Source organism: Oryctolagus cuniculus, chromosome 17, assembly GCF_051225735.1.
Source record: "Oryctolagus cuniculus isolate XC-2025 breed Fujian yellow rabbit chromosome 17, ASM5122573v1, whole genome shotgun sequence".
NCBI lineage: Eukaryota > Metazoa > Chordata > Mammalia > Lagomorpha > Leporidae > Oryctolagus > Oryctolagus cuniculus.
The window spans coordinates 54,831,900-54,857,794 of NC_142883.1; the positions used below are offsets into that span (position 1 = coordinate 54,831,900).

Genomic DNA, 25,895 nt, shown 5'->3' on the forward strand with positions numbered 1-25,895 from the left:
TGAGTATTATACTTTTATTTTACACACAGTGCAACCCAGCATTTTCAGAAAAACACTCTGCATCACACTCACGATTAATGTCACTGACAACCCGGAGAAGCATTCAGTTAAAAATCACATAAAAGAACCCCGGAGAAATCGCACTATGGGTTTTCTCCCAACAATAGATTGCTTCTTCATTAGTCACACCAGCCCCAGCAGATAGGAGAATGAAACGCACACCTGACAGTGCTTCATTCACAAGCAAAACGGAACTTAGGCTTTCAGGTGTCATGATTACCTCTGAATGGCAGGGAACTTAACATGTTAGGAGCCATCAAGAAGTCAACAAGAGGAAAGCCAAGAGATGATGGAAATTACTCTCTTTTCTGTAAAATTCAGTCTCATTACCCGTAGGAGCAAAGGCGCAAGACCAGGGACAGGCTCCGAGGCCCTGTTCCTGAGGGAAATGCAGGCAGTGAACTCAGGTCCCATCTCCATGGGCTTCACTTTAACTTGGTCCTCCAGTGTCACGGCGGCTACTTGGGAGGCTTGGCTGGAACCTTCATTCCCAAGAATCTCTCTTGGCTGAACCCAAGGGTAACACACTGTCCAAATGAGCTGTTCTCATGGTACGAAGGCCGTTCTGCAGGCTGCACAGGCATACGTTGGAGACAGAGCTTCCTTCTTGTTTCACAAGGGAACACCGGCCCGCAGCGGCACGCTGCCGCAGCTAGCTCTTCTTCCTGTGTGCCCGCATGTGTGCCGCAATCGAGCCGGCGATTTCTGCGTTCTTCTTGTTCTGGCCAAAATAATCTAGAAACTCACCATCTGGTCCAACCAAGTACATTATTATTGTGTGATCCACCTGCAAAGGGGCAGTGGCATGCGTGAGAAGACATTCACCGACAGAAGCTGCTTATGTTAATGAATAAATGCTGCAGGATAAGAGGACTTTACACGTATGCTTCAACAGGTCTGCAATAGCTGTGACTTATGGGATGGGCCTAAGCATATCACAGCAAATCCAGCCAGCTGCACACTCTCTAAAATCGTTGGTGTTCCAGAAATCTGCACTGGCTACTGCTCACACCACTGGCAGGACTTGGAATTTCTCAGTGTAGTTCTTCACATACCCACCCATCCGAGGTCTGCAGGTCCCCATTAACACGATGCTTACGAAAAACCAGCAGTGAGTCTGGAAAGGCCCGCTGTTTCTAAGTAAGGTATCTCATGTGCCCCCTTAACCATGTTACACAGAGAGGTCATTTAGAACTGAAAGTGTTGGTAAACAAAGCTCCTTTCTTCAGTAAATTCTTGGGCATACTCCTTTGTGTTTTAGGAAGAACTGATTATCATTCACTACTGCCTAAATCCTGTTTACCATCTTTTATGAGAAGAAACTAGAAAACTAACCATTAGTTTAATTCTATGATCTGTTAGCACAATGCACAATGGTTAGTCCTGATATTATCATCTCAAGCAGAATCAGAAGATATGTTCTTCCCTTAGGAAGTCTTCATTTGCTACCCCAAGCAATCCTATCAGAAATAAATCCCTGGGAACTCCTTGGAAGACCTAAATGCCACACCCCCAAGGAGGCATCTTCAACTCATCATCCATTTTCCTGGCAAGGTTCCTAAAACATTCTCAGCTCTTACTTAAGCTTAGATTACTCATCAATTTTTTTTAGACACTTCCACAAAATTCAATTTTAAGTGAGCAGCTTTGACACTTAAGAGTCCTTGGAATTTATTGCATGCCTGATCGCTCTTTGGCAAGACAGGAATGTGATCTCACATATCCAACTGCAGACACCCCCAAATATACCCCAGCACACATTAAATGTCTATGAGGTTGTTGTTTTTTATACACACACATTCATAAGTAGGTAGCAAATGGAAAGAGCCACTTGCTACCCACATAAGGAAAGAATGCACACCAAGAAAGCTCCAACAGCTGGTGGGCACATTTGTCAAGCAATTTACTGCAGGAGCAAGATGGGCTCCATGCCTCTCCACACTGATACAGGAATCAGAATTAAACCCCGGTTCTCCTGCAAGTCTTACTTCATACCTTATACCTCTCTTCCTCCCATGTCTTCCTTTTTTCAGTTTATTCCTACTGATGATATATTTTCTTAACATCACTAAACTAATGGGTAAAAAAAGGCTTCTCATTACACATATTCCTTTTATTAACTGATTATCTTAAGTTGAAAGTCATTCCTTTTTTCCAAAGTATTTTCTAACTAATGCCTACATAATGATGTAATTTTACATATATCACGCAATACTAGTACAGACTTAGCTTTCAGTGGAATCCCAAATGTTTGGAATGCCCAGTTTACAAACATCATCACTCTGAAGACTCCATCCAAAAGCCAGAAGTTTACCTTCTGCTACTGTTATTTGATATGAAAAAAAACTCATTCCACTACTTCTCAGGGTTCACTTTTAAGGCACTTTCTCACTCCTTCAGGTCACTACATCTCAACCGAAGCTTCCCATACCATCTTAGGGATGGAAATCCGTGACCTCAAGAGACAGAAGTCCAACTAACGAGAAATCTAAGGAGCTGTACAGTGCCTCCCCCTGTTGGTTGATTTAACAAACATACAGCAATGAACTCATTGTTACCAAAAGGTCAAAATCTTTTAAGACCAGTATTTCTTAAAATGGGGTTTAGAATGTATTCTAGAGTGTTCAAGACGTCTCCATCAGACTTATGTTTGCATTTTAATCTGTAAAACTAAAAACATAGCATCTATATTCTGGATAATCTACAGTATGAGTACAAACGTGTGCTTGGTTTGTCCATGATTCCATTGGCACCCAGCTGCACACTACTGATTAGAGGCAGAAGCCTGAAAATAATGCACTACGGCTAAGCCCAGCAGTCAAGGCACAGGCTTCACACTACTGCAGAGAGAAAACAAGGGGGCAGCGCGCGGCGCACCTGGGCCCGTGCCAGCCTCCTGTTACAGCGAGCGCCACGCTGGTTTCAGCAAAGCCTCTCTGCGACTTGAACTGAGTGTTCTAAATTTGTGTTTCACAAGCTGTTTGGTTTCATTTGTAAAATTTCTGTTTGACTTTACAGAGTTTGAGCTCTATGCACAAGGCAAGTGTCACCTAGTTTAGGACTGTGGGGGGGGGTGTCTTCAAAAAGATCACGAAAAATGCCTATTACAAAAAAACTACGGGATTTTTGGAAATGTTTTGCACCAAAAATAAACATAACCTTAAAAATCCATTTTTCCATAAATATTTTAAAGTAGCCTCATAGATATTTAACAGTCAACTGCCTCATCTGCTTCTGCTGAGTTAAACTCAAAACCAGTTTCCACAGCTCTTTACAAAGACAGAAGTTGCACGCTTCTTCTCTCAGCTACCGCCCCACCCTACTCTCTCTCCCCGCAGGCTGCTACTGCAAGAGGCAGAACAGAGAGGTCCCTCTACCTCCCTTAAACTTGGAGCTTAAGAAAAATGCTCATTTCTCTTGTCTGAGTTCTAACTTCCCTAACCAGAGCCTGAAGGTATGACTGCTGTGTGGGCTTAAACAGGGACCAGCACCCACTCTGAATTCTGGCTTCAGGCTACAGAACTCACAATGAGCTCCAGGTTCGCAGGCCAGAGGGCAACCAAAGGGGCAGGAGAGACAAAGCCCCAGAAGGACATGACCCTCATACACTGCTCTCTTGGGGTGGGCCCCAGGAGCTGGCCCTCAGGGTCCTGACCATCATTCCCCACAAAACTAGTTCTGCTGCTAAAAAGGCTCTTACGATTAACCACTCTGTCTAATTATTATTGCATAATAACAGAATATGACAACTAGGGGGAAGAAATGCAGTAACATACACTGCTGATTCTTCTTGTGATAAGAAAAAGTCTACATCGAGAAAAAACTGGGTGGGTAGGGGTGGTGTCTATGCCACTGTTGGTGTTTCCCAAGAAACCACCAGTGAGAAACACAGCAACTCAGGCATGAGCCTAAGACTGCCGGGCAGCACCAAGTAGGGAGGAGGCAGCTCTTTATTACAAGAGCTACCCAAGTACAACTGGATGTCTCTACCTAATCACTAAATAGCATGTATCAATCAGCGAGCTGTACAAGGGATATAGCTAATATGCAAAGCAATGGAGAGTCTACCTTCTGATAGCTTTCATCTTTCTCTTGCTTTTCAGAATTCTCAATCAACCTAAAAATGCAGTTCCTGGGGCCTAAAACTCAAAAGATCATGTACCTTGCACTTCCTCATGGAAGGCAAGGGAGAACTAAAGTAAGTGTTGCCCACAAACGAAGGTTGCCTCTGTATTTCCCAGATCTGATTTTGTATTGCCCATAGTTTCCTGTGCCTCTAAAACAGAGAAACAGGCCATTAAATGAACTATGAGAACAGTGAATAAAAATTAACAAGTCATCTTCTGAACAATACGCTCCTACGATTCTTTCAAATATCCACATTCCGAGGGACTGACTGCAATCCCAGTGCTGCTTTCGTCTCTGAAGCCAATGGGTCATTTAAAGCCGCCCCAGGCAGCCGCCACGGGTTCGAGCTCAAGCCTTCACTTACGATGTAGTCCTCATCCTCGTCTCTGGGGCCTGGGCTGTAATACACTCGGTAGGCTCGGGCGACCTGATCGATCTCTTCTTTGGTGCCCGTCAAGCCGATCAGTTTGGGAGAAAATTCTGAATAAAAGTGAGACAGTCAGTAAAAAACCAGAAGCAAGCAAGACAATCATCCCTCCCCGAAAAAGTTGCAAAGCAGCCCTGCAGCTTCTGTCTTCTTGCGAGTCGGAAGCACTTCTTCGTGCTACAAAGGAAGAGAGAGCCGCAGGAGAAAAATGAAAATTCTTTGTTAATACTCCTAAAGCAATTTTTTATGCTTATCTGGTAAAGACTTGGAGGAAATAAATTCTAATTATTTAAGCCCATACTGGCAATTGATTTATTTTTTTAAAATACTCACATGAACTTTTGATATATACTGCATTTAAAAATATGATCATGAATTCAGAACTATAGTTTTTCATTGTGTCAAATGAGAAAAAAGTTTGTTTTACAATTAAACTCATAACTGATCAAAATGTCTGTATTTTATTTCCCAGCAAATAGCAATACAGGTATCAGGTTCTATCTTGACATCTGAAAGAGCTGGACAACAGATACTCACTAAAAGGGCGGCTGTAACAAAGTTTAGGGCCAAGGGTGAACCATCACAGCTGTTAAGCTTTTGGAATTTACATTAAGTAAGCAGGCAGAGTTACTTACGACAGCTGATCTCATCAGACTACCGAACTGATAACCCAGCTTTTAACAGAAGTTCTTTCTTCCAAAGACATAGAAGCCCTTGACTACTTCATCTGAACTGAGGAACTGGGGCAGGCGTTTGGCCCAGCAGCTGAGACGCTGCTTGGGAGACCTTGATCCCTCATCACAGTACCCGGTTTGAGTCCAGGCTCCACTTCTGTTCCAGCATTTTTGCTAACATGCACCTTGTGGGAAGACAATGGCTCAATAACTGGGTCCCTGCCACTCATGTGGGAGACGTGGATTGAGCTCCAGGCTCCTGACTTCAACCTGGCCCAGCCATGGCTGTTGTGAACATTTGGGGAGTCAAACAGCAGATGGTGGGGTCGGTGCTGTGGCATAGTGGGTAAAGCTGCCGCCTGCAGTGCCGGCATCCCATATGGGCGCCAGTTCGAGTCCCCTCCACTTCTGATTCAGCTCTCTGCTGTGGCCTGGGAAAGCAGCAGCAGATGGCCCAAGCCCTTGGGCCCCTGCACCCACGTGGGGGACCCAGAAGAAGCTCCTGGCTCCTGGATACGGATCAGCACAGCTCTGGCAATTGTGGCCAACTGGGTAGTGAACCATCGGATGGAAGACCTCTCTGCCTCTTTCAAATAAATAATTAATTTAAAAAAGAAAAAAGGTCTCTGCTCCCTTTCAAATAAAATGAACAATGACAATAAAATTTTAAAACTGTTCAGGTTCTAAGTAGGAAGGGTGGCTTGTCTTTCCCACTCTATGAGGAAATGAACAGAGAATGAAACCTGAATTATCCGCACATTCACACTATCCTTTAAAATTCAACTGCAGAAGTTACAATAATTTTCTTTTCTTTTTTTTGACAGGCAGAGTGGACAGTGAGAGAGAGAGACAGAAAGGTCTTCCTTCTGTTGGTTCACCCCTCAATGGCCACTGCAGCCGGCGCGCTGGGGCTGGTGCACCATGCTGATCAGATGGCAGGAGCCAGGTGCTTCTCCTGGTCTCCCATGAAGGTGCAGGGCCCAAGCACTTGGGCCATCCTCCACTGCACTCCCGGGCCACAGCAGAGAGCTGGCCTGGAAGAGGAGCAACTGGACAGAACCAGCGCCCCGACTGGGACTAGAACCCGGGGTGCTGGCGCCCCAGGTGGAGGATTAGCCTATTGAGCCACAGCGCTGGCCCACAATAATTTTCTAAATACCAACTTCATTTTTAAAACTCCCCCTTAAACACAGCTAGCAATGATTACATCATCTGTCACTGTACACATACACTGTGGAAGAAAACTGCCATCAGGTAAGTTCAGCAACTCAGATGTCTACTCACGTGGGGAATACTCTGGTTTGTTTAGTACATGATAAAAATAATGGCCAATAAAGCTCATGTAAACTGAAGACTGTGTATTACACAGTAAGTTCACACATATCTGGTTTTTATTGCTTTAGGAAGTAACTAGACTACTGCTTAAATTCCCAATAAACCTGCTTAAATACATGAAATAAAAATTAAATTTCAAAAAGAAAACAAACTTTTGTAACCTTGGACTAGGTAAAGGTTAATTTTTTTACACAGCAAATGAAAAGCACTACGTATGAAAGAACAAACTGATGGGCCGGCGCCGCGGCTCACTAGGCTAATCCTCCGCCTAGCGGCGCCGGCACACCGGGTTCTAGTCCCGGTCGGGGCGCCGGATTCTGTCCCGGTTGCCCCTCTTCCAGGCCAGCTCTCTGCTGTAGCCAGGGAGTGCAGTGGAGGATGGCCCAGGTGCTTGGGCCCTGAACCCCATGGGAGACCAGGAGAAGCACCTGGCTCCTGGCTCCTGGCATCGGATCAGCACGGTGCGCCGGCCGCGGCGGCCATTGGAGGGTGAACCAACGGCAAAGGAAGACCTTTCTCTCTGTCTCTCTCTCTCACTGCTCACTGTCCACTCTGTCAAAAACAAAACAAAACAAAACAAAAAAACAAACAAAAAAAAAAAAAACAAAAAAAAAACTGATAAATCTGGACTTACAGGAAAACTGAAAATTGTTGATTTTTTATTCATTTATTTTATTTATCTGAGAGGCAGTAAGACAGAACAGAAAACTCACGAGCTGCCACCTGCTGGTCCACTCCTCAAACGCCCACAACACGCAGGGCAGGGCCACAGACCTCAGTCCAGGCCTCCCCTGGGGTGGCAGCCACCTAACCTCCTGAGCCATCACTGCCGCCTCTAGGGTGCTCATCAGCAGGACGGAAGCAGGACCAGAGTGGACACTTGAAACCAGGTGCTCTCATCTGGAACACGAGTGTTCCAAGTAGCATGTTTGTTTTTTAAAGACTTACTTATTTGAAAGTCAGAGTTAGAGAGAGAGGGAGAGGTCTTCCAGCCGTTGGTTTACTCCCCAATTGGCTGCAATGGCCGAAGCTATGCCAATCTGAAGCTAGGAGCCAGGAGCTTTTTCCAGGTCTCTCATGCGGGTGCAGGGGCCCAAGGACTTGGACCATCATTCACTGCTTTCCCAGGCCATAGGAGAGAGCTGGATTGGAAGCAGAGCAGCCGGGACTCGATCCGGTACCCATATGCGATGCTGGCACTGCGGGCAGCGGCTTTACCCCTACACCACAGCGCCAGCCCACCAAGCAGCATCTTAATTGCTAGGTCAGACTCTCTCCCAAAAGACTAGTCTTTGAAAGGCACCGTTGAGAGACGGAAATGACAAGCCACAAACTGGCATACAACATGTACAGATCCCACAAGGAGTCTTCAAAAAGTTCAAGGAAAATGCCCATATTTTAATTACACTGTCCATGTTCTTTTTGAAGGCCCCTCATAAACCTGATTTGTATCCAGAATATAAACTGAACACAGGAAAACAAAAATTTCCATAAAAAAAGGGCAAAGATGTGAAAACACACTTCACCAAAGCCATATGGAAAACAGAGCATGGAAAGATCCTTTAACTATAGGAAATGGAAAGATAAATTAACTGTCACTAGGGAAATGCATATTAAAACTACAATGAGATATCACTAAAATCTATTAGACTGTACAATTCCTAGACTGGAGATGAGGTGGGGAAACTGGAATTCTCACATCTGACAGCAGGAACACACCATATGATCCAGCCATTTCATACTATTTACTCAAGAAAAATGAAAACATACATTCTTACAAAAACTTATCTGTGAATATTCTTAACAGCTTTCTTTCTTTTTTTTTTTTAAAAGATGTATTTATTTATTTATCTGACAGGTAGAGTTACAGACAGTGAGAGGAAGAGACAGAGAGAAAGGTCTTCTTTCCATTGGTTCACCCCCTAAATGGCTGCCACAGCCAGAGCTACGCTGATCCGAAGCCAGGAGCCAGGTGCTTCTTCCTGGTCTCCCACACAGGTGCAGGCGCTCAAGCACTTGGGCCATCCTTCACTGCCTTCCTGGGCCACAGCAGAGAGCTGGACTGGAAGAGGAGCAACCGGGACTAGAACCCGGGGCCCATATGGGATTCCAGTGCCGCAGGCGGAGGATTAGCCAAGTGAGCCATGGCGCCGGCCCTTAACAGCTTTATTTCTAATAGCCAAAAATCAAGGACAATTCTAACGCCTATCAATGTATTACTACTTGGCAATAAAAATAACTGGAATAAGAAGTATGCTTAACTATGAATGAATCTCAAAACAATCAGACTGAGTAAAAGAAGCCATTCAAAAAACAGAGTGCAAACCACGTAACTCCATTTACAAATCTGTAGGTTACAAAAACTATCCCATCCTGGAAAACAGTCCCACAGCTGTTGGGAGAGGGAAGGATTAACAAGGCATAGAGAACCTTTGCAGGTGATAAGGATGTTCATCTTCTTGAACATAGGGGTACAAACACACATCAAAATAACACACTGCACACTTCAAAATGTACACTTTAGGGACCGGTGTAGTGGTGTAGTGGGTGAAGCCGCTGCCTATGACACTGGCATCCCATGTAGGTGCCAGTTCTAGTCCTGGCTGCTCTACTACTGATCCACTTCTGACCCTGCTAATGCGCCTGGGAAAGCAGCAGAGGATGCCGAAGTCCTTGGATCCCTGCACCCATGTGGGAGATTCAGAAGAAGTTCCTCACTCCTGGCTCTGGTCTGGCCCAGCTCTGGCCATTGGGCTACCCGGGGAGTGAACCAGTGGATGGAAAATCTCTCTCTCTCTCTCAGTCTCTCTCTCTCTCAGTTGACTCTGCCTTTCAAATAATAAATCTGTTAAAAACAATAAAATATATAGATCTTCACAAATTTTTAAATAACTCCCAAGTTTTAGAGAATGGCACTTGAATGTGTCATATAATAAACACAAATATAAAACTGTTCATTAGTCCTTCGACTAGTAACTAAATCAATGTCCTCGTAATTAATATTAAAATTCCTAGTTTCTTAAGCATCTATGTTGGGAAAAAATTAGTTTAGAGAAATTAAGCAACTTGCCCAAATTCCCAGCTGAATTAGAAGCGAAGTATTCACCCTCGATTCTGTAATTCACATTCTTTCAAACTATCCGATAGGTTTAAACCTGAATGTGCAATTGTTTGACTTGAAATTCTTCCATTAAAAGCTAAATATTTTGGCCACAAATATTTCACTTATAAAACATCTATTGCACTGAAAATATGTTTATATTGAATTATTCATCTTTAATTTCCCTGTGTACTTACTCCCTGAATGTATGCTATCAAAATTTTATAAAGCAATGAATAGGGTAAGAGCTGGAATTAGAAGCCATGTTCACTGCTCCAACTTAAGGTTTTATTAGCTTAGCTGATACATGAAGGCTAAGTTCAAATCCTTCCTCTACAACAAAATAGGGGCCGATGTTCAGTCTGGTGGGTAAGACGCTGGTTAAGACATCCATGCTCCATATCACAGTGCCTGGGTTTGATTCCTGGAGCTCCTGGCTCCAGCTTCCTGCTACTGCTCACGCTGGAAAGAAGCAGGCTACAACTCAAGTCATTGGGTTGCTGCCACCCAGGTGGGAGTGCTAGACTGAGCTGCTATTGCTGCAGTCTGGGGAATGAACCAGCTCTTTCTCTGCTTCTCAAATAAATAAAAGAACAAACTACAAGATAAAAAGAATACCACACCAGAAATTGAGAAATCGGATTATTTACTGACTGGCCAGGCACAGCTCTGCGTATCTTTTTGTTCACCTATAAAACTGGTGACAAAACCATTTGTCCTATTTCACAAGGTAGTCTAAGATTCAAGTGAGTAGACATCTTAAAAAGTTTAAACACTGTATTATTAATAAAAAACTCACCTTTTACGTAATTTGCAATGGCTTCTTTTGTGTCCCTCTCTGGGTCAATGGTGATGAAGAGTGGAGTTAAGTTTGGCAGACTGGGAATATCATCTGGAAGAAAGCTCCAGTTAGTCAGCAGTCACAGTGCAGGAGACGAGACGGGCGATGGCAGGGGAGTGCTGCAAGCCCTTTGGTAAGGTGCTAAGTAACACAGACGTGAGTATGCTGGTGGAGAGCAAGGGGGAGGAACAGCCCCTGGGAGGAGTGGATGCATACATTACCTGTGGTGGAGGCAGAGAAACTCCCCATCACACACCTGCAGATGCACAGACGCTGGATCATGACAAGTGGTCACCCTGTCTTTCAATCCAAACCACTGCAGTTGTTTCTTTCCCCCATCTTATCTTAAGAGCAGGCACACTATAAACAGGGACTAAATGACCTGCCAGTTCATTTTAACAAAGCAGCACCCTTCCTTCCAATGGAGACTAATAAAACACCAAGAGTAGACCATTCCACAGTCTTACTCTCAGCTTCATAGCCACCAGGGAAAAGGCATGGGAAGGCTACAGCAAAGACAGGGTCACATTATGAAGCAGTTAAGGGACACCCCGGCCCTACTGTCTTTAACTGACCTAACATTTAGCATCGAAACTGACTTCGTGTGGTGGACAGGGTCACAGCAACAAACAAGCTGAATGCTAACATTCTGTGTTCCTACAGATCTATGTACAAATACCCCACTCCATGTAGCACAGGAATGTGAACAATGCAGTAACGTTAAGTGAACATAAGCTTGGTAGGTTAGTGAGGGCTTCCTTACCTATCTCATCCACGACTTGCATCATTTTTTCCAGTTCTTCTGGACAGATGTCAGGGCAATGAGTGAAACCAAAATAAATCAACACCCACTGGCCCAGGAAGTCCTTATCAGTTTTAGGCTCCCCAGTGTGAGTGACGAGGGAAAATGGTCCCCCAAGGAGAGGCTTTCCGATGCTTCGCTGCCGTTCCTTCTCCAGCTCTTAAAGGGACACCAAAAAAAAAAAAAAAAAAAAAAGTGTCAATCTAAGCAGAGGTATTCAAACACCTGCTATCTGATCAGTAGTATACTAATAACCAGGGAAACACAACACATACACTCTTTAACCTTTCCAGAAAAAATAAGCCTAAGACAGCAAAACTAAATTAAATGCTAGTACATAGTAAGCATTGTAAGAACACAGTAAAATCGTTTCTTCCTCTTCCAGAACATCTCAGCCCTAAGCCATTAGGTGAAGCCATGCTGGGTGTGGGGAGGAGTCACAGGGCCCAGACAGACACCTAAACCCAAGCTGGGCACAGAGGTGGGGGTGGGGGTGCAGCGACCTGGCACAGGGAACCTGAGGCCGGGGGTGCCGGCTGTGTGGGGAGGGGGCTGCAGCGACCGGACCTTAACTGATGACATAAGCAGATACATAACAGACAACAGAATTACACTCAGAACTACAGAAGGGGAGAAAATGAGAATGAACCTTATGTACTGGGGAGGAGTCAGGAGTACCAGTGGGCTCATGGTTTTCATATAAAACTGCAGAAATGAAACAGAAACAGAAATACATGCCTCTGTTTCCTCATACTGTCCACCGGAAGGACTGGAAGCATACACAGACTGACAGCAATGAGCCTTGATCAACTTACCTAAACAGGACCCTCTGACTCAAAGGAAAGAGATTCCAAAGAGAAAGAGATTCTGTCAGGGCTGAGGCAAAGAAACTGGGAGATAAGCCTGGAACCTCAGGCAGCAGAAGGAAGAACTCAGACACTGAAACGTGTCAGAAGGGCACAGACACCTGCTCTGTGGGCACCCACTGGCTCCTTCAGGACAATTTGAGCAACAAAAGAAAGTGAATAATAGACCACAATTCACTGAATACATAGGAAACCATGAGTCCAAGCAGACATCAAAGGATACATTCAGCTTGATAGGGGACGGCATACCCAAATAAGATACATATTTACAGGAGAGTTAAGCTTTCAGTGAAAGAAGTCTGGTAGACAACTTCCTGACCAAATAAACTGACATGATCAGTAACAGAACAGGACATTGAGAAACTAAGGGCCACCAGAGGAGGTGATTATGTTGGACAATGTACTTGTTTGTAGAAATACACAATGAACCATTTGATAATGAGGCATTATGCTAGCAAATATTATCAAATGATTTAGGAACTTTCAAGGCTATTTCATAGTAATTTAAAAAAAAAACGCGAGGCCAGCTCTGTAGTACTGTAGGTGAAACTGCAGGCAGAGGATCAGCCCATTGAGCCGCGGCGGCGGCCTTAATTTCTGAGTTTTGATAACTGTGCCGTGGTCATGTAAGATGCTGACATTGGGGGAACTGTCTGAGGCAGCCATGCAACGCCTCTGTAAATGTAAAATGATTCCAAAAATAAACAATTTAAAAACAACAACAAAAAAGAAACGCCGATTCATAGCCGGGAAGGATTTTCTCCGGGGCTCCTGGACGCTGTCTACTCACTCTCCGTCTTTTCCTTCTTGAAGTACTTCATCCCGGCCAGCAAAGCTCCTCCAATAGCGAACGTGACTGCTAGAGACTTCCAGGAAACAGGCTACTGGGGCGGACATTGCAGAAACACAAATTCAGCCACGGGTCAATGTTCAGACATGCTAAATTGAACACAGTCATTTGTAATACACGGATGCATAAGCTATGACCTCGTTCAACGTGCAACAAAATGTTTTCAGGTCCCTTCGGGATGAGAAAACGTTGAGTTTCTGTGGGTGCGGGCAGGTCTGGGGTCCCCACACGAAATACGTCAAAGCCACACATTTAACTTCCAGGGAAAAGTGGCCAAGTCAGTTTCTGTGCCCAGAGAAACTGCAGTACCAGGCAGGAGAGCGCCCCCCCCCCCCCCCAAAAGCCTAAACGCCAAGCAGATCGGGGAGACGCGGTCGGAGGCTCCGGCACCCACGTCAAGCCTGCCGAGTAAGGGGACAACCTCGGGCCAGGCCCAGGACACCCGGAGGCGTCGATCCGGAGCCAAGGGAAGGCCGCCGCGACAGCCGCGACCAGCGTGGGGAAGGCCTCCCGCCGTGCACTCACCCCAGGCTGGGAGGGGCGCGCTGGGTCCTTCCGGCCCTTGGGCTCGGAACCCGATGGCCCCGGGGGTGGCGGCATGGCAGTGCTGAAGCCTGCGAGCCTTGAAGCCAGCCACACTGCCTCTTGCTGCCGCCGCACGACCCTCACGGTCCCTTCAGGCGGGTCCCACAGCGTCCGTCCTCGAGGCGGGAAACGCCATACTTGGCCCGCCTGAAGCCGCACAACCGTACGAGCTCCTAGAAACAGCCCCGCCATGAGCTTGGAGAACGCGCCTCCTTCGGCCCGCCCCCTAGCTTCCGGTGCCGGTTCCGCTTCCTCCGGAAGTTGGACGGGGCCGCTCTGGCCGCTCTGCTCGATGGTGACGCAGTCTCCGGCCAGGCTGGATAAATCCCAAGCGAAGGAACCGGCGTGTGGTAGGTGGTTCCTGGATGCTGGGAGGCGGGTCCCGCACGTCCCGAGTTGTTTCTGCTGGCCCCGGGAGGGCAGCGAAACCGCTGGGCCGGGGGGAGGGAGGCCGTGTCTGGGGTCACGGCCGCGCGGCTGTGTCCGGACAAGTGCTGGAGGGGCTTCACGCCCCAGCTGGAAACACGGCCTGGAGAGAGGCGGGTCTGTGCTCTCCTTGCCCGGTCACTCTTGTCACCCTCGTCCAGCCCGGCCTGGAGGCCGAGCAAGAGGAGCCGCAAGACGGCGAAGCCCTCGCGAGCCCCGAGGGAGCCGCGGACCCGTCATGGCGGCCAGGGCGCGTTGAGCGTGGCCGCGGTGCCCCGCGCTTGTCCGTGTCCTAGCTGCGCGGTGAAGTAGCCCGGGTGTGAAGCGCGCCGCGTCCCGCCCCGTCCCGTGTTCAGCTTTGCCCGCCGGGGCCCCAGTTTCTGGAAATGGCTCGCACGGACTCCCCTGCCCCGTTAGGAAGTTGTACGTTTGCCTGGGTGGCCTCCTTATCCGGGACTGTGTGTGTCTGTGTGTGTGTGTAAATAATAATAATAATAATAATAATAATAAGGGTATTATTACCTGGCTTCGTGACTCTGAGGTGCACTCCTGCTTGGCTTGTTTTTCCAGGCGTGGCTCCGGCCCCACTGATTGTTGGTAGGAGCATGAGACCGTGCGCCTGTTTGTTTTGACAGTGAGCTGGCCCCACAAGCCACGTGCGCCGCTGTCTAACCTAGTGACTTCGCAGTCCACCGATACTCCTGTTTTCTGATTCGCAGGTATTGAGCTGGAATTTTCTGAAATGTATGCTAGAAGTCGGAAGAATTCTTAAAAGTTTGCTGAATACATCAGATTGTTGTTTATCAAACTGATTTTTTTTTTTTTGTCTTGAAGTTGCTTGTGGTTAAGATTTCCACCCATCTCTTTTCCCAGGGAGTTTTTCCCTATGGTTGACCAAAAGATAATAAAACTACCTTGCTTATTCAGACAGAACGCAAAATCAGCATTCCTCTCTTCAACTGCTCAGCTGTAGGTCAATTGATCCAACACGTCCTATAAGTTAACATTTAATATTTCCAGTGGATCTATTAAATTTTATTTGCGGAAGTGATTTCTTTTTAAGATATATATGTATATATAAATGCTTATTTTAAAAAATATTTATTTGAAAGGCAGGGTTACATAGAGGCAGAATTAGAGAAGAGAGAGTGAGGTTTTCTACCCATTGGTTCACTTCCCAAATGGCCACAATGGCCGGAACTGCGCCGATCTGAAGCCAGGAGCCAGGAGCTTCTTCCAGGTCTCCCACGTGATTGCAGGGACCCAAGCACTTGGATCATCTTCTGCTGCTTTCTCAGGCCACAGCAGAGAGCTGGATCAGAATTGGAGCAGCCAGGACTCAAAATGGTGCCCATATAGGATGCTGGCACTGCAGGCAATGGCTTTCCTCTGTATGTCACAGTGCTGGCCCCAAAATGCTTGTTTTTATATATGTGTTTATGTGTGTATTTTAATTGGAGAGGCACAGAGGGAGAGAAAGCATGCTACTACCTGCAGGTTCATTCCTCAAATGCTGGCAATAGCCTGGGTTGGGCAGGGGCTCAAGGTGGGAGTCAGGAACTTAGCCGAGGTCGCCCTTGTGGGTGGCAGGAACCCAATCACTTCAGTTCTCAACACTGTTTCTCAGTCTCCATTGGCAAGAAACTGAAGCTGGGAATTGAACCCAGGTACTCTGATGTGGGTTGTGGGTGTCTTAACTGCTTGGCTAAACATTGGCTACCCTAAGGAATTTTTAAATAGATTTATCTGTAATTTGCTTATCAAAGCTTTTTAAAATTTTTTTATATTAAGCTCATAGTAATATTAAGTGAAATATTAGCCTCTAAAAACACTGAGTAGGTGTTTTGCAGCTTACCCAGTGTAAGCCTGTCCCTATTTCTGCTACTGTTAAACCTCCAAAATCACCAAGTGAGTTTTCTTTTTTTCCATTATAGAGCCTTTTCCTGGAGAGCGATGGGACGTGTTACCTGTTCTGTCAGTAGTGACAGGGCTGATGAATGTTGTGTCTGACATGGCTTTAGGCTGGTTTGCCTGGGACAGTGAGGCTGTTAGAGAACTTCTGGCACTGTGACATATTTGCTTCCTCTTAGGTCCAGCCTCTTCCCTCCTGTGCCTACCCACAAACCTTTGCTGTCACTGCAGAATTCAACAGTTAGGTTTCAAGACCTTCCCCTTTTTCTCTAACGGTCTCTGCTTATTAAAGCTTGTTCACCCACCCCTCTCCTGAGACACTTTTGACGTAGGCCTGGAGCTCTTATGACAGTTGTCCCTCAAAGCAGAATCTTTGCTAATGTCCAGATGTCCCTGCCCTCCACCCTCGTTGCTTTGACCATAGTGTGAAGGAAGCATATTTTCCGCCTGGGGTTAACTTCCACTGCAGGTTCACCACAGGTGCCTGAGGGCTTTCCACAAGGAACTTCAGCCTCCTAAAAGTTTGTTCAGAAATACTTTACAGCACGTTTTCACCAATTAAGCATCTGTGGGTATTTTTTCCTATTCTTAAGAGTCTCTTATGCCTACGATGGTTTTCACAGAATTCTGACTACTTGCTGACTACACCATTGACATTTTGTAGGAGTTTGGAGAGGAAGTGCTGTAGGCTTTTCCATATTATTGTGTTCTATTAAAAATTTGCCAACATTTCTTTTATCTTGAGGCTCTCTAGACAGATGTATTTTCAGATAAGTAACTTGAAAAGTACTTTCTTAACCTGCACATAGTGCTGTATGATTAAAGAGATGTGCAAAGAAGTTTGCCCTGCACTAGAACTCAGGTGAATCGCAACAACCTAATGGGAGTAAGCTTTTCTGTAGGAGACGCTGGGACTTTAATTCAGTCCTAGATCTACAAAGGTTTTAGCCGTTTCTCATAATAACTCTTCAAATAAAACAGATAACTTAGCACATATTAAATGGAGCAGGTGAAAGTTCGAGGACAAAGTTCACTGAAAACTTCTTATCCTTCCTACTTCCTTAGGTCCTGGAGTGTGTGTGTGTGTTTCCAGATTGTATCATCTCTAAACTTTAGAAGCTTAAAAAAAAAAAACCCTTTATATTATAGGCCTTTAAAATATGCATAAAAACAGAGTTATCCTCATGTGCCTATGACTGGCTTTGGGGGCTGTGTGTGTGAATGGTAGTGAGGGGTTATTTTGAAGCCGTTTTCATGAGAATGCTCTAAATGCTAGGTATGGGGTGTGTGTGTGTGCATGGTAGAGGAAGGGAAATTTTGAAACCATTCCGCCATGAGAATGTTGTTAATGCTAGCTCTGTGATGTGTGTGTGTGGTAGAAGAGGGAGTGTTTTGAAACAGTTCCATCATGAGAGTGCTTGTTAATGCTAGCTTTCTCCAGTGGAGGTGACTGAGTTTGCAGTCTCTGTCCAGCAGGATGAATCTTTCCCAGCTCCCTGGCGTCTCCTTCAGGCATAAAATGAAAGACTGAACCAGCTTAGAAGAGTCAGTTCCCTGCTCACTTCTGATGCCATCTGTCCCTGATTGTGGCATTGTTGGGCCCTCTTGCCTCTTATATTTGAAAGGCAGTTAGAGAGATCTTTGATCCTGTGGTTCACTCCTCAAATGGCTGCAACAGCTAGGGCTGGACCAGACCAAAGCTAGGAACCTGGAACTCCAGCCAGGTCTCCCGGAGTGGGACAGGGCCCCAAGTACTTGGGCCATCTTCCGCTGCTTTCCCAGGTGCATTATCGAGCTGGATTGGAAACTGAGCAGCTGAGACTTGAACTGGCATTCTGATATGGGATGCCAGTGTCCCACGCAGACGTTTAACCCATTGTGCCACAACGCTGCCCCCCCAAAATAATGTACTTACTAAAATTGTAGTTGTTACCCTATCCCTAACCTTAACCTTATTTTAAAATGCTGTATGTATTCAGTCCTTTTTTTCTTTTTAGCCCCAAACTGGAACACATTGCTGCTTTGAAATGTGTGCCTTTTTGTGGTTTCCTGCATGTTGCATGACTTTTTAAAAAAGGTTGCCAAATCTTAGTGTAGCTGTGAGTCTTATAATTGAGAAGATTCTGGCACCAGATAATAGATTTGGCTTTTTAAGTCCAAGGGACAGTTTATTGGCTGGGATAACTAAATGCCCAGGATTAGTGCTAGCAGGGACAAATGTTCCAGGAATCTACTTCTTTCCATCATGCGGATCTGCTTCCTTCCATGTGGGATTTCTTCTCCGTTAACTTCTCCTCAGAAGCTCCAGTCTTAGTTTTCAGCTTAGCAGTTGCAGCACTTTTGCTGGAACTCTTGACCTGGCCTGGCTAGTGCTATATACCTGCCCTTACCTGGCTGCAAGAAACTGGGCTCTTCTAGGTCAGGCTGGGCCTTCTGGCTGCCCCTGCCTTTCCCCAGCCAGGGGGTGGAGATCAAACCACAGGAACCGAGAGTGGGGAATTGGGTAGGTGCTTAAAGGAAAACTGGGATGCTGTTACCCAAAGAACAGGAAATGAATACTGGTTAGGCAAAAATAACAACTGTGTACTGATGAGAAGATCAAATTAATTGGGACTAAATCCCCCCTCAGAGATCCATGATACCTATTACCACCCAGGAGGCTCCAAGTTTAAACATAAAAACAAAGAAGCTTGTTTGGCAGGGGATGAGAGCAAGCCCGTAAATAGTTTTATCTCAGCATCAGTAATATTGTTCATATGATGTGCTTGCCAAATTATCTTCTGATTTGATTCTCCTAGTCATTTGTACTTGAAATTGCAAATGTTTGAAACCCGACGCAACCAGAGATTTTCAGCTGATGCAGATGAGTTTTGCATTTCTTGTAATTTTAGATGCATCCCCATCATTGAAATCCCATTATTTCAGTTGTACCACTCCTCATGTATATTCACTGACTCGGTACCTAGTGGGATTTTTAGGGGGGACTCAGGAAAACATGAGTGAAGAACAAGAACCTGAGAACACCAGAGCATTTCTTTGGAAGCTGCTTTAGGCAAGGTGTCTCCAACCAGGGGAAGGAAGAAGGGAAAGTGGCTGAAGCTTACAGCTTGGTGGATTACACAGACAGTATCATTTGTGACAAGTTCTAGAATGAAGCAGGGTTGCTGATTGTTAAAGAAGTCAAACTGAAGGCTAATTTTTATTCTGATTATGGAGTTGTTGCCTGCATCTCTGACATTAGAGTTCTGATAACGGATTTCACGTGTCTGCACAGGACTAAATAGCAACTCCATAGGAGGGGTGGGCAAATGACAGGAGACCAGGAGTCTTAAAGTAATTTTTGAAAGTCAAATGAATTTTTAGAAACAACTAGGTTTTAATAAATACAAACACCATATTACTGTGTTTTTTTTTTTTTTAACAAAAATCGTTGATAATTTAGGACCCTGGACTTTTTTTTTTTTTTTTTTTTTTTTTTGACAGGCAGAGTGGACAGTGAGAGAGAGAGACAGAGAGAAAAGTCTTCCTTTTGCTGTTGATTCACCCTCCAATGGCCGCCGCAGCCGGCGTACTACGCTGATCCGAAGGCAGGAGCCAGGTGCTTGTCCTGGTCTCCCATGGGGTGCAGGGCCCAAGCACTTGGGCCATCCTCCACTGTACTCCCTGACCACAGCAGAGAGCTGGCCTGGAAGAGGGGCAACCGGGACAGAATCCGGCGCCCCGACCAGGTCTAGAACCCAGTGTGCCAGCGCCGCAAGGCGGAGGATTAGCCTACTGAGCCGTGGCGCCGGCCGGTTTTTATTTTAATTGCTAGTGTTCTTGGCTCTTTTAAGAGATTATAAATTTAGATGGTAAACAATATAATAATATTTTTTCAAGTTTAAATCCCTTGCCTTTCTTGGCCACTGATGGTGTGCAGAGACTATGAATAAAACAAAGATGACATTTTCTGTTTTGGTTGTGGGGTAGAGGTTAATAAATGCTTGTAGATATCATAAGCATGACAGTTGTCACGTCAATGAATAGTTTTTCCACTGGATTTTTTTTTCTTTTTTGGTTTAAAATTATTCCTCTCTTTTTGCATCTTGACTGTCTCCCTCATTAATGCAGATATAATGCATATATAAACTATGAGAAACACCAACAAAGAAGTAGAAATCAGATATAAAGTACAATAAGTGTAATACACAACCCCCCCCCCCCAAAAAAAAAACCCTTGAATTTTTGATAGAACTGCTTGTTGTTTGTAGGAAGGATATATATGTGTGTTTGAAATAAGTGCATGTTTCTTAAAAATAAGAAATTAGTCCAGGTTGAACTTGGCTTTAGTGGAATTAGAATGTCTGTTCATTAATAGGATGGTACCCTTTTGTAAATTGTTCTTCTTTCAGTGGAGAGAGGTTGTCATTTATTTTCCTGAAGAGAAAACTAAGGCTTAGTAATTTCAACCTAAGACTATACTGCACTTTTCTCTGTACCAAGCTGCTTAGGGAATTAACTGTCAAGTTGAATTTTACTGTTTTCTTTGTGTACAGTTAGAAAATTAAGATAACTTAGAAAACTAAGATGTTTGTAACCGGCTTTTTTTTTTTTTTTTAAACTTTATTTAGGAACTGGTTTGGAGATATGGATGAGAAGTCAAATCCTGGAACTTTAAGTGAAAGTTCGGAATGTCTCTTCTCCTTTGGAGTTATAGCAGATATTCAATATGCTGACCTAGACGATGGCTATAATTTCCAGGGAAGTAGGCGGAGGTACTACAGGCAGAGCCTTCTGCACTTACAGGATGCCATTGAAGAGTGGAATAACGAAAGCAGCCGCCCCTGTTGTGTCCTGCAGCTTGGAGATGTCATTGATGGATACAATGCACAGTACAAAGCGTCAGAAAAGGCCCTGGAACTTGTTCTGAACACATTCGAAACCCTGAAAGTCCCAGTTCATCACACGTGGGGAAATCATGAATTCTACAACTTCAGTAGAGACTATTTAACATGCTCTAAACTCAACACTAAGTCTCTGGAAGATCGGATTGTACATCATCCCGAGACTGTGCCTTCAGAGAGTTACTATGCTTATCATTTTGTGCCGTTCCCTAAATTTCGGTTCATTTTACTTGATGCTTATGACTTGAGCGTCTTGGGTGTGGATGAGTCTTCTCCAAAATACCAGCAGTGTATGAAGATACTGAGGGAGCACAATCCAAATACGGAATTGAATAGTTCTCAAGGTGAATTATTCCTTTGAGCTGAGAATCTAATACATTGTGTTTAAATTCTTCAGCTACCTTTTATTCAGCAGGAAGATGGACAATAAAGGTAAAAGTATATTGTCGCTGTTACTCAGGGTCAGAATTTCTCATGAGCCTGGTGTCACATAGATTGGTGATAGTTGTTTCAAGATTCTTTTATGAAACAGGTACCTGGATGCCTGTTCTGGGCTGGGCACGTTCCATAGGGCTCTATTCAGACCTGCTAACCACACTGACAATAGTATTTGTTTTTTAATGGGTGAATGAGGGACCAAAAGAAGTCAGTGAGCAGGACAGATGAGTGAGACCAAAGCAAGATAATTTCCATAGAGGCTGATGCAATGGAATGTTGCAGAAAAGGACAAGGGGTGCTCTTCTGAATTAGCTGATCAAAGAAAGCCTCTCCAAGGAGATTGTCATTTGATTGAGACCCAGATGACTGGAGGTGTCCTTGAGGAGAAGGTGGGACAGGAGGTTAGCAGGTGGCAGGAAAAAGAGGTGCCAAGGTTTCAGGTGGCCTGGAACTCTGGCATTCTTGAACACAGGGAAGGCCGGTGGGGTAGAAGATGATTTGGGGGAGTAAACAGGTACAAGAATATGTAGCTGCTCATATGTAGTGGTTGTGGGAGGGAGTATTTTTTTTTCCCCCAGTGCAGTGGAAAGCCAGTGGCATAGCAGAGGGAGGTCAAGACTAGGAGTAAGATGCAGGGTGGTTTATGGGTAATACCGCTCTACATTGTGGTGATTGCTGCTAATCAAACACTCTTAAAGGGAAGAATGAGTGTCCTGGAAGTAGCGAAATTTGAAAGTACAAAAGGAAGGGGAGTGTGACATTTGATGGGTCTAACTTACTGAATTCATTCAGGACTTTCTGAGCCCCAGTTTGTCCAGTTTAATGGAGGATTCAGCCAAGAACAGCTGACCTGGTTGAATGAAGTCCTTACCTTCTCTGACACAAACCAGGAAAAAGTGGTGATTGTGAGTAAGTATTTAAAATGTTTATGATTACACTAGCATTTTCAAAACAAGGATATGTTGGCTTTGAAAGCATGCTAGCAGCATTTATGTTTTGCCATCCTCCTTACACAAAATAGATGCTTATTTTAAAATGTTTTATTGAGATACAACCTGAATATGATATTAACACCTAAGTGTGAGTCAGGAGCAAATTATAAAAGAACAAAAACATGTTCGTGTGTTGGGGCTTGTGAGTTGCTACCTTGGATTTCACAGCAGAATCTCCACAAGGGGTTCCATTTATGTAGTAAGAGAAAGAGCTCCCTTCCGCTGGTCTGCTCCCTAAATGGCTGCATCTGAAGCTGGTAGCCTGGGCCTCCTGCGTGGGTGGCAGGAACCCAGGTACCTGAGCCGTCACCTGTGTCTCCCAGAGAGCCAGACCTGGGAGTTGAACCCAGGCACCCCTGATGTGGCCTGTTGTTAACTGCTAGGCCAAACACTTGCTCCTGTGTGGTAAATTTTAAATGAGGACTTGAGTTCCAGTTTCATGTTGAGGAGCCCTGGTTATCAGTGAATCAGACACAAACAGAGATAACTGCTGCTCAGGTAAAGCAAAGCTGAGGGATCAGCCACAGCTGCAGTGAGCAGGTTCGTTCTCTGAGTCAGCCACACAAGGAAATGGTCATAGCATTTCCATTAACGTCATTGTGTATGGACACACGGCCGTCAGAAGTAATAGGGAGGTGGGGGTACTTAAAACACTCATGTACACATGGGCACGTGCACAAACACATAGAGGAGGAACCAAATTTGGATTTACACTATGGCTGTTGGGCTTGGTTTGGGACTGAGATCGCAGCCCTCGTTTTAGAGTCAGTGTGGCACAGTAAATGAGAAGACTGGACAGAGAGCTGGGATGCCGTGTGGCTTTTATTTGTGTGAACTGTGTGGCCCAGCACAGGTATTGAACCTAGAAACTGCTACTTCTCTATATGTTATCAAAGGAAATTATGGATATGAAAACCCTTTGAAAATAATAGGTTGATAATAAAAAGTTCTATTCCCATCTGTAAGTGTAGTCTTCCACTGATGTGCTGAGATGCCAGCTGTCATGCAAGGCTTGGGAGAGTTAAGGTGGCCCCCAAGGTTATGGTTAGGGAGTGACACATTTGACTTCACGTAAGTTCTTGATGAATGCCAGCTTTTTAGTTTTCCAGGGCCAGCCTTCCTGTTTCTTTAGAGTACTGGAGCTGAAAGGGGTCTAGAGATTATACAGCACTGCCTTTAATTTTAAAGATGGAGAATGACAGAATGGAGACTAGAATCCGTGTTTATCTCCCAGTCCCCTTTCCCTGCTGCCCTGTGTCCTTGTTTCCTTTTGCTGATGGCAATGCCCCTGTGTACTTTAATAGTCTCAGGTTTATTTCTGCCACTGCCACTTGCTGTAAGTTCAGAAGCTGGGTAAGCAGATCTTTAACCACCCACTGCCTCAGGCTTTGTTTAGTAGCGTTTAAAAGTTAAAGTGAAACAGAATTTTGTTTTGTTTTGTTTTGTTTGCTTTTAGCTTTCCTTGTGGCTACTCACACAGGTCATTTTGTGGACTTTCTGAGTTTTGGCTGTGCAGTTGTCTCCTTGGCTGAGACAGGGGACGCTACAGGACAAGGGGGCTTGGGTGGAATGGGCAGTGGCTCAGGTTTGGAAACGGTGGTCTTCAGAAGCCTGTCACACGTTGGTGGGATGTTCAGTGGGCAGTCCAGACATAGGTTTGGGCTAGATATGTGAATGTGGAAGTCGAAAGTGAAGAGGTGCTGTATAAATCACTGAGATCACCAGGCAATAGGTGTGGATAGAGAAGTCCAGGGACCATGCATTTAGGTACCCCAGTGAGATGTCAGGGAAGTATCGAGACAAAATGAGCCGCCCTTGACGTTGGAAGAAAATGAGGAAGACACCACTAAGAAACCTGGGGTGTCTTAGAAGTCAAGTGTTTCCGGAAGAGAGGAGCTAATTGTGTCAGATGCCTCAGGGACTCACTAGATGAGTTTTTCTACCCAGTGTACTCAGATGCAGCCGTCGACACAGCCTGAAGGGTGGTCTGCGTGTGTGTGTGTGTGTGTGTGTGTGTGTGTGTCTCAGAGAAAGAGGAACACGCATTCCTTTCTTGCTTCAGGGATCGGTTAACCTCCCACCTCCTCTTTTTTTTCTTAGCTTGTGTTACAAATAGATGTTAAGCAGAAGTATTTTTACATTTCAGAATAAAAATGAAGAATAACAGAAAAAAGTGATTTGTTGGGAAAAGGCAAAGATCAGTAAGCCCTGGTGCCAGTACTTCAGAGTAAGATCTGTGGCCTGACACATGGTTTGAGCTCTTTGATGCACTGGTATCAGGAGTCCAGAATGCTCCTGGCTGTGCTTCCACACATCTCCCACAGGACCCGTGTAGCCCTTCCCTGCTCTCATCAGTTTTCTCATCTGTAAAGTGGATTTGGCTACCTTGGTCTCCTGGGTGTGTTTATAAAGTCCCATGAATCAGGTCTAAGGCATTGAGTGTTTATATAAATGACACATAATCCATGATCTGGCCCTGAACTGTTCTTTTATGGAGTCTTGCATCTTGCTGTGTGTGTAACATTCATATTTAATGAGACTGCATCCCAGCAAAGCATCCACCTGATTTCTGGCCACCTTTGCAGACTGCCCTACGGAGATTGCCCTTGATCTCCCATGGTATTTGTACAACTTGAGACGCTGTAGACATCAGAGATTTTGGGGTTTAGCTTCTACAGTACCCTGTCCCGCCTCATTATGTGAACTCTCTTACCATTCTTTCTGTGGCGAGACATGGCTGGAGTTCTTCACGTGTGTTAATTTTCCATGATCTCATTCATTGGGATAGTGAGGTAGCAATACACATACATATTTTTTTTCCCCGAGTACTAGCTTGTAGCCATTGCCTTGATGAAAGAGAGATTTCTTAATTGCCTGACAAAGTCTTCTTTTCTTTAACTCACAGGCCATCTTCCCATTTACCCCGAGGCCTCAGACAGCGTGTGCCTGGCCTGGAACTACAGAGACGCCCTGACAGTCATTTGGTCTCACCAGTGTGTGGTGTGCTTCTTTGCTGGTCACACTCATGACGGTGGCTACGCCCAGGATCCTTTTGGTGTGCACCACATCAACCTAGAAGGCATTATTGAAACAGCTCCCAACAGCCAAGCTTTCGGCACTGTGTATGTCTATCCCGACAAGATGATGTTGAAAGGGAGAGGGAGAGTTCCAGACAGAGTTATGAACTACAAGAAGGAGAAAGCTCTACACTTGTAGTCCGACTCATTCTGTTTTCCTTGGTAGAAGGAAAATGACTTTGCTTTGTGTTTGCTTCCCCAAACAAAAGGAAAAGAAAAGCAAAAATAAAAACTATCAGCTCCATTGATAGGTATTCTGCTTGTGTAATAAAGTGTATTTATGGCTTTAATGTGCATTTTTGGATAATATCTCCAATGCTGAAAGTTAGAAACAGAAGAAACCAGGGAAGGGTCTGAGGTGGGGGCATATAGTCCTCATACGTGGCTTCATCCGTCCATACCTAAAGATTTTGTTTTGTTTCTTTTCAAGAACATATTTATGGGTTAACTGCATAACTTAAAAAAATGATAATAAAAAATAGAAACTCAGGTAAACTTAC

At 45.0% G+C, this 25,895-nt stretch overlaps 2 protein-coding genes across 20 annotated transcripts; one reads left to right on the forward strand and one right to left on the reverse strand.

Moving 5' to 3' along the window:
• On the reverse strand, positions 1–14,741 carry SCO1 (synthesis of cytochrome C oxidase 1). 3 transcript variants are annotated; one of them, XM_089318399.1, is made up of 6 exons: positions 14,617–14,741; positions 13,024–13,117; positions 11,329–11,526; positions 10,524–10,616; positions 4,553–4,668; positions 1–847 (listed from the first exon to the last, which is right to left on the reverse strand). In XM_089318399.1, exons 2-6 carry the CDS (start codon positions 13,052–13,054, stop codon positions 713–715), a joined length of 573 nt encoding a protein of 190 aa, XP_089174525.1. In that variant the 5' UTR covers positions 13,055–13,117; positions 14,617–14,741; the 3' UTR covers positions 1–712. The 3 variants fall into 3 exon arrangements, with proteins under 3 accessions (XP_089174525.1, XP_008268940.4, XP_089174524.1); XM_008270718.5 differs by lacking the exon at positions 14,617–14,741 and adding an exon at positions 13,609–13,903 and having other exon boundaries at positions 13,024–13,114; XM_089318398.1 differs by lacking the exon at positions 14,617–14,741 and adding an exon at positions 13,609–13,902.
• ADPRM (ADP-ribose/CDP-alcohol diphosphatase, manganese dependent) lies at positions 13,879–25,685 on the forward strand. 17 transcript variants are annotated; one of them, XM_089318391.1, is made up of 5 exons: positions 13,897–14,018; positions 14,665–14,813; positions 20,616–21,320; positions 22,119–22,235; positions 25,224–25,685. In XM_089318391.1, exons 3-5 carry the CDS (start codon positions 21,308–21,310, stop codon positions 25,532–25,534), a joined length of 441 nt encoding a protein of 146 aa, XP_089174517.1. In that variant the 5' UTR covers positions 13,897–14,018; positions 14,665–14,813; positions 20,616–21,307; the 3' UTR covers positions 25,535–25,685. The 17 variants fall into 17 exon arrangements, with proteins under 17 accessions (XP_008268942.3, XP_089174513.1, XP_089174517.1 ...); XM_017349066.4 differs by having other exon boundaries at positions 20,616–21,232; XM_089318388.1 differs by having other exon boundaries at positions 20,616–21,232; positions 22,119–22,231.
• The last annotated feature ends 210 nt before the right edge of the window (positions 25,686–25,895 follow it).

Bases quoted from the DNA above. Each gene is read 5' to 3' on its own strand.
- ADPRM (XM_089318384.1), top strand. From the start codon at position 15,526: ATGTGTTTATGTGTGTATTTTAATTGGAGAGGCACAGAGGGAGAGAAA. The intron at 15,762-20,615 runs GTACTCTGATGT...AACTTTATTTAG, and splicing joins AAGCTGGGAATTGAACCCAG to GAACTGGTTTGGAGATATGG. The intron at 22,236-25,223 runs GTAAGTATTTAA...TTTAACTCACAG, and splicing joins GGAAAAAGTGGTGATTGTGA to GCCATCTTCCCATTTACCCC.
- SCO1 (XM_008270718.5), bottom strand. From the start codon at position 13,860: ATGGCGGGGCTGTTTCTAGGAGCTCGTACGGTTGTGCGGCTTCAGGCG. The intron at 13,115-13,608 runs GTGAGTGCACGG...CCGCCCCAGTAG, and splicing joins CGCGCCCCTCCCAGCCTGGG to CCTGTTTCCTGGAAGTCTCT. The intron at 4,669-10,523 runs GTGAGTTTTTTA...ACTTTTATTCAG, and splicing joins CATTGCAAATTACGTAAAAG to AATTTTCTCCCAAACTGATC.